At 36.9% G+C, this 8,593-nt stretch overlaps 1 protein-coding gene across 1 annotated transcript; it reads left to right on the top strand.

The window, feature by feature from the left end:
* On the top strand, positions 110-815 carry LOC105164400 (oleosin 1-like). Its single transcript, XM_011083044.2, has one exon. It carries the CDS (start codon positions 177-179, stop codon positions 594-596), a length of 420 nt encoding a protein of 139 aa, XP_011081346.1. The 5' UTR covers positions 110-176; the 3' UTR covers positions 597-815.

The following is an 8,593-nucleotide window of genomic DNA, read 5'->3' as shown; positions in this document are numbered from 1 at the left end:
CCTGCTGAAACCACAGACATTCAACACGTGACACTCCCATCCATCCCTCACGTGACACCGCCATGCATCCTCTAGTGTCCATTATAAACACACATTACACACACAGGAGAACAGATCAACTCTATTTCTCCCGTCCCAGCTCTCCAAGGATCAAATTCTCATACTCCAACAGATAAATGGCCTCGATCCAAACCCGCCATGACCCGCAGAAGCAGCAGCTCTCCCACCAGGTTGCGAAAACCACCACCGCGGTGACCCTTGGCGGCTCCCTCATGGTCCTTTCCGGGCTGACGCTCGCAGCCACCGTGATCGGCCTGGTCTTGGCCACTCCACTGCTCGTGATATTCAGCCCTGTGCTCGTCCCTGCCGCCATAACCCTTTTCTTGATCCTCGCCGGCTTCGTCACCTCCGGAGGTTTTGGCGCCGTCGCCAGCTTTCTTTTCTACTGGATGTACAAATACGCCACTGGGAAGCACCCCATCGGGGCGGAGCAGCTGGACCGCGCACGCGAGAAGCTCGCCCACGCCGCGCATGATGTGAAGGAGAGGGCGGAGCAGTTTGGGCAGCAGCACGTCAAAGGAAGCCAGGGGACTTAAATTGCGTTCTAGACGAATCAATCGCTTCATGACGATTTCTGTTTATTAAATTTTGTACCTTGTTGGGTGTTTTCTCATTTTTGTGTGTATGTCAGTGTCAGTGTCTTTCTGCGTGTGTGTGTGTGTGTGTGTGTAATTCTGGTTGATGATAATTAACAATTTGTGTTCTTAACTGTGGATGGTTATGTGAGTAATCTTAATCAGGCCCCTTGTTCCTTCCGCCGTCGTTTTGTTGTGTTTGTCATCTGAATGTTTCTTTGTTTTACCCATACCAGCACAGGTTCCCTGTGGGTTTTGAATCCTTCAATCTAATATCTCTACAATGAATGTTGGTTTTGAATTCAACGTCAATCCAACATCTCTACTATGAAATGTTGAATCAAGTCGATGAATTGTCATTTGAATGTTGTAGGAATAGAAGGAAACATTATCTTACAGTCAATGCGACGAGGAACACTTCATTAGCGGGAACCCGTTTGATGTTAAGATGGCATCATTTGATTGTCTGGCCTGAAACATTAGAGATATTTCTCTATGAGAAATTTTAGTTTGGACTGATTTGATCAAATTTGTATTAATTATATGGTAGGTGTAATATATTTGTCATGTGATTGTGTGTATTTTAGAAAAAATAATTAATATTTATTATGTGATTGGTTTGGTCTGGTCTAAGCAACAATTTTCAAAACATGAGACAAAGATAAGCTCACATCTGGCTATGGTAGATGTTATGGAGAGTATATGGAGCCAAGCAATTTGCCTAGTGGGCTTATTACAGTTTAAGTGCATCTGAAAGTCGAAACTGATTGAAGGAGTGGAATGCGGGTCTGATGTGTAAAATACTTGTTATGAATTGGGTCTGAACCAAGTGCGCGGAATACTTGTCATGAATTTAGTTCAATTTGAACTAAGTGTACAACTTGTCATGAGTCAAATCAATACTTGTCATGAATTAGATTTGAACTAAGTGTACAATATTTGGGTTCAAAGCACAAAATATTTATCATGACATTGATGTAATGGTGTATGGATCAGGTGAATGATTAACCAAGTTAATGCATAATTCAAGGCTTGTAGTTCGAGGTCGTATGTGTATATCACAATTGTCTATGGATCACAATAGTCTACGGATCGTGATTAGTCGTGTGGGATTGTATTACTATTGTTTGGGATTGGTTGAGTTCAGTCGATCACATGCTAAATTTTGACGACATGGGATTGATTGGGTTCATTTGAATTCTTGTATCACGATCCTCTGTGTGGGATTGATGGAGTTCAAGGATTGATTTGACTTTAGTCAAATCAAGTTTGAAACTTGGGATTGAGTTGCATTCACTCAAATTAAGTTTGAAATCTGGAATTTCGTATAACATCAGGTGTGAAAATTTTCCTGGAATGGTGCCTAGATATAGCATAGAATACATCTCGGGCGAGAATGGTGCATCTGTTGCTGTTGATTTGGAATGATGCGGCTGTTGTTGTTGGCCTGAAAATTAGGAATAATCACACGGTAAGATCTAAGATGTAACACTATATATTTAAAAAAAAAAATTGACTATTGACTTCAATTTTGATAGCTATGGATTAGAAATTGTGTTAATACTTTTTGGGCTTAAAGGTAATTTTCGTCTCATAATTTCAGGTCATTCTCATTTTAGTCCCCTAAGTCACTAGGGTTTCAATTTGGTCCCGTAAAATTGAAAAATTCTCAATTTTGGTCTAAATTTCGCGGCAGAAATGAGGAGCTCGCTGGAAAAAGTCACATACAACGCATGTGACTTTTTAAATTGAGGGCTGGATTGTGATTCGTTGGAAAATATGATGTGGCGCCGATGTGGTTCCCATTTGGAAATTTAAAAAAAAAAAAACTGACTGAGGTGGATTTTTAATCCACGACAGCTGATGACATGGATTTAAAGGGGCCTCAACAGATTATCTGTCATCCCTTTTCCCTAATTTCCTTTGAATCGAGCCTAATTCCCCTAATTCCCTTCGAACTCGAGCCCTAATTCCCTAATCTCCTTTGAACCCAAGCTCCGAAAACCTATCTACTACCCACCATTTGTGAAGACGAACAAGATTAAGCCACTTTGGAGTGAAGGATGGTGTTCGTTCGGCAGGATAGGCATATGGGTATGCCTCATCCTCAATACCATAAGTATTCTCCAACATTTTCTTTCGTTTTCTGTAGAGATAAATTGACCCTTGCCAGGTTTTATTAATTGTTGTTTATGTGGACCCTTGTCGGGTTATTTTTATTTATTATTTTGTATGTGGACCCTTGCCGGGTTGTTTATTATTTTTGTTTTGTCATTGTCGACCGACTGTCGAGCATGCTGCTTTTCTTTGTTTGTTTTATGCTTTTAATGGTGTGGTCCCCCACAGTAACACGTGCTTTTATTTTTTTGTGTTTTAATAGAGAACCTGACACTGATTCCATTACACTATCTCTACCTTATAATGGTGTGGCTAGACATATACCTGAAGCTGTGTATGTGGAGGGTAGGGTGTCTAAATACGATTATGTATTACCCCAGGAGATGCATATTGAAACTCTAAACTTGTTTTGTGATAGTCTCGGGTTAGGGAAGGATAGGGTATTTTATATAATTGTGAATAAAGGCTTCAAGTTGTTGATTGATAATAATGATATGAAAAGTGCATGGAGGAGAATTAGGACGAATGATAGAGAGATGTTAATTTATGTTGAAGTTAAGGTGGGTGAAGGGGCTGCAGAGATGGTTGAGAAGGGTGAAGGGGTTGCTGAAACTGAAATGGGGGAGGGGGTGAGGAGCCCTTTACTTTTTTGGGGGCTGAAGTGAATGAAGGTGAGGGTGAGGGTGAGGGTGCTGAAGGTGAGGGGGAGCGTGTTGAGGGAGATGACTTGGTAGATAGTGATTATGAGGGACTTGAGGGTGAATTAGTAGTTGGTGATGAAAATGTGGGGGTTCAAAGGGAAAGTGGGAGGGTGGAAGGGAAAAATGATAGTGATGAAGAGAATGGGGAGTCTAGTGAAGAAGTTGATATGGTGGATAATGACAGAGAATTAGATGAGAAAAGGAATTCAGATAGGGATGGTGAGGGACCTTCACACCCACTTTTCAATGTAGATGAAACGTATAACCTCACATTTAAAACTGGCATGTTGTTCAGCAATAAAAAAGAATGCAAAAAGGCCTTGCAATCACATGCAATCAAGTCGAAAAGAACATTGAAATTTACAAAAAATAATAAAAGAAGGATCTATGCTGAATGTGGGATGTTGATTGTCAATGGAAACTGCATGCAATTAAAGTAAAGGATGAGGAGACTTTCCAAATCAATCTACGACAATCTCACCACTCATGCCCACAAATCTTTCATGTGAAAAATATGAAGACCAATTGGTTGAAAGACAGGTACTTGCAGAAATTGAAATCTGATCCAAAAAGAAATGTGAAAGGATGGAGAGTGGATGTAATAAATGAACTAAGGGTTAATGTGTCAAAAAATCAAGTTTATAGAGCAAAAAAGGCTGCATTGAAAGAAATTGAGGGTGCTCCTGAATGACAATATTAGATTGTGGGATTATGCTGAAAAGATAAGAAGAACAAATCCTGGTTCTACTGTAGTTTTGGGGACAGAAGATAATATAACTGAAACAAGGTTTAGCAGGATTTATGTAGGTTTTGCGGCCTTAAAAAGAGGATGGAAAGCTGGTTGTAGGCCTATAATTGGAGTGGATGGGTGTCACTTGAAGGGGCCTCATGGGGGTATTTTGCTCACTGCAGTTGGAGTAGATCCGAACAACAATTTGTTCCCTATTTGTTATGCAGTTGTGGATAAAGAATGTAGGGAGACTTGGGAGTGGTTTCTAATAATTCTGAAGCATGATTTGAACATAGTTAGAGATTTTGAATACACTTTCATGTCGGATAAACAGAAGGGACTTATGCAAGCTTTTGGAGATGTCTTTCCTGAAAGTGACCACAGATTTTGTGTACGACACCTTCATAACAATTTCAAACTAGCTGGTTTTAGGGTACAGAGACTTAAAAATGCTTTATGGAATGCTGCTAGAGCTTGTACCGTAAGTGAGTGGAAGAAATGAAAAAATTGTCTGAAGCTGCACATGATTGGTTGAATGATAAACCTCCAACACAATGGTCTAGATCTCATTTCAGTGAGCTTAGCACTTGTGACATGCTTTTGAATAATGTGTGTGAGACGTTTAATAGTTGTATAATTGATGCAAGAGAAAAGCCCATTCTAACCATGTTAGAATGGATTAGAGAATACCTCATACGGAAGATGCAAGAGAACATAAATAAGTGTGCTGTTAAGTGGAAGAAAAGATTGTGCCCAAAAATTCATGATTGTATACAAATAAAATAAATAAATAAGATTTCTGATTGTATACCAATTAAGGCCGATGATCAACATTATCAAGTTTCTAGTTTTGATGGGAGTCAACATGCCGTGGACTTGGGGTTAGAAGTTGCAGCTGTAGGAAATGGCAATTGTCGGGCATTCTTTGCGAACATGGTTGTTGTGCTATATACTTTCAAAAGTTTGATCCTGTAGACTTTGTAGATGAATGTTATAGTGTTGAAACTTACAAAAAAGTTTTTGCACCTGCAATACTACCAATGAGCCACGAAACACTATGGCATAAGACTAGCATCATACCACCTCTACCCCCAAATTTTGGTAGAGGTCTAGGGAGACCGAAAAAGGCTAGAAGAAGAGAGAGCGATGAGCCTCCAGCCAAAAAGAAAAAGAAGACACCATAGGTGCAGAAGATTAGAAGGAATTAGTAGATGGTGCATTGTAGAACATGCGGTGGGGCTGGACACAACACTGCCAGTTGTCCTCAAAGAATGCCAACTGAGAGTCGACAGGTACTTTATTTGCCTTTTTATTTGTAATTATTTCATTTTATACACATGTATTCTAATTTTCAGTTTTGCATGACAGGATCAAGCACCTCATGAGGGTGGACCTACTCAAACTGAACACCATGAAAGAGCGACGAAAAAAGTACTTTGTATTATTTGTATTTAATGCTATATCATAAATCTGTATTACATATAATAATATTGCTGGTACGTTGTATTAGGCTGGTAAAAGAAAGGCAACTGAACCTACAATTGAATCATTGGCTGAAACTGAACGATTGGGACAGGCCACATCAAGTGTAAGTGCACTTTTACATGAAGTTATATTGTTACAATTAAACAGAATGAATTTACATTTAAGTGCACTTTTGCATGATGATTATAGGGATCTCGGCATACAAATATTCTCCCACCATTGTAAGTGCAAGATGAAGATGAGCAACCTAAAGCATGCTTGACTCCTGCACCTGCACCTGTACCCCTCCACCAGTGTTCATGCCTGAACCATCAATGTTTGAGCAATTACACATGAACAACCCAGGGGCAACTTTGCAATCAAGAGTCACAATCCGTGCACCTCCACCTTTTAGAGGAAGACAAATATTGTCGTCATTTTCTACGAGGCCACATTTTGAAGCAAGTGAACCAATAGTGAAAGAAGGAGGACAAAAGTTTCTAAAGTTAAACAAGTGATTGCAAGTTTGACATTATTTTTTATAGTGATTGCAAGTGATGTATATGACCGAATTTTGTTGTCTAGTGGTGTATATGACGATGTTTTTGACAATGACAGTATTTTGTTTAACGTCATATATAATTTCAGATTTTTGCTTGTGACAATGTCAGTATTTTGTTGTCTAGTGGTGTATATGACGATGTTTTTGACAATGAAGTTATATGACGAATGTCATATACAATTTCAGATTTTTGACAATGACAAGGAGAGTATTTTCATTATGTCCATTCCGTACAATTTCGCTATCGCAATTTTTTGGTGTTTTTTATTTACAACAAGAGAATCATGGATACGAGCAGGCATCAATATGGAAATCATAACTTTGTAATTAGGAAATTAAAATTGGGAAAATTGTATTTTCAACAAACATGCCTTTTTCAGCCTTTTCATTTCATTTCAAACATAAGCTTACATTTCATTACAAACTTTACAACCAAACTAAACCAAAACAAATTAAAAAACAACAGAGAGAGCCCATCATCATCAACTTTCTCATAAATCGGTTGCTCGTGCGCAAGGCACATCTCCTTTCAAAGTGTTGATTTTTCTTAACAATATGGGAATAATCACCCTTGCTCTTTCACATATTGGGGGGTCCTTCCTAAAAAAAACCTACACCCTCCTCTCTGCCAAAATGGAAAACCAAAATATTATTTTCAAAACTAAAATTTTAAATTAAATTAGGAAATTTACCTTGTAATTTCGACATGAAAGAAACCTCCTCCCCGAATTGCCGTTCGTCCATGACATGTGCATCACAGCTGCCATTCCACAGTTGCATTCTGTCGTGCTTGTTACCGTAGACATTGCTCTTCAATTTTGTTGGGTGTTCTAGGGTTCTTCTTGATTTTGGGGGAAATGGGGGAAATGGGTGAAGACGATGCAATATAAGAGAGAAAGCCCGTCTGTTTGTGCTTCTTTTCCCTTTAAATCCATGTCATCAGCTGACGTGGATTGAAAATCCACGTCAGTCAGTTTTCTTTTTAAAATTTCCAAATGGGCGGCATATCGGCGCCATATCATATTTTCCAACCAATTACAATCCAGCCCCCAATTTAAAAAGTCACATGCATTGCATGTGACTTTTTCCAGCGAGCTCCTCATTTTTCCGGCGAAATTTGGACCAAAATTGAGAATTTTCAGTTTTACGAGACCAAATTGAAACTCTAGTAACTTAGGGGACTAAAATGAGAATGGCCTGAAGTTAGGGGATGAAAGTTGCCTTTAAGCCATACTTTTTGTTGATCATGGTTAAATAAAATCAATGCAAAAATAGAGATTTTTCATCAAGAAAAAGCTATTTGCCGTAGTTAAGAGTCATCGTAATTCATGACAAATGCTTTAGCCACCATCACGAATGATATATATATTAATATATATGATAATTATACAAAGGGTAAAATGCATTGTGCCCTTCTGAATTTATTTGTTATGCAGCGATTACCCTCCTAAACTATAACTCCCCGCAATTTAAGTTTTAGACAATACTACCCTTATATTATTTATATACATATATATATATTTCTTAGTTCAAAGAATTTTCTTTTTAGTAATTTTGGATTTTAAGTTTAACTATTTTTTTTAATTGTACAAAATATTTTTAATATATAATATAGTGAAATATAATTAATGAATTATATAGTTAGAATTTTATTTATTTTTTAGACTTAAAGTTAACTAATAAATGAGTACAATAGATACATAAAAAAAATTATGAAAAGATTTTATTAATTTGGGATAAAAATTAAGTTATTAATTACTTATTCTTTTAGATAAAAATATATTTATTCATTTTTTTCTAAAAATATCTACTTTTTGGTTAAGCATATATATCTTTATCTATTTCTTTTAAGAAGCATATATGAGTTATTGGTTATATTATATTTATTGTATATCTATTATATATATATGTATATATTAATTTATACTCCACTTTTTTAATGCAAATTCTTCACTCTTTAAAAAATTAATTAAAAATAATTTGGTGATGATATATTTTGCGAAATATAAAATATATTAAAAAAATATAATTGTTCAAGGCATGAGGGGTATTTTTGTCCAACCAAAGGGGTAAGTGTTATATTTGTTAGTATAGGGAGTAAATATTACATGTCGAATAGTTCAGGTGGCAAAGTGTATTTACCCCTTATATAAATGAGGTGATTTTATGCATGTATAAATATATTTTAACTTGGTTCGACAAACAAGTAAAACTAAAGATTAGAAATATATAAAGAGCTCGATGGACAGGTGAAATTAAAATTAGAAAAATGATGATTTTAACATTTTAAAAATCTCTTTATTTATTTTTTTCACAAAGCAATTTTTGTAAGGATAAGATGAACTTTTCAAATTTAAAAAGTAAAGGTTGGGGGGGGGGGTTT

This window comes from Sesamum indicum, linkage group LG6 (genome assembly GCF_000512975.1).
Source record: "Sesamum indicum cultivar Zhongzhi No. 13 linkage group LG6, S_indicum_v1.0, whole genome shotgun sequence".
NCBI lineage: Eukaryota > Viridiplantae > Streptophyta > Magnoliopsida > Lamiales > Pedaliaceae > Sesamum > Sesamum indicum.
The sequence above is the reverse complement of the archived record's forward strand: the minus strand, read 5'-3'. Positions and strand labels throughout refer to the sequence as shown.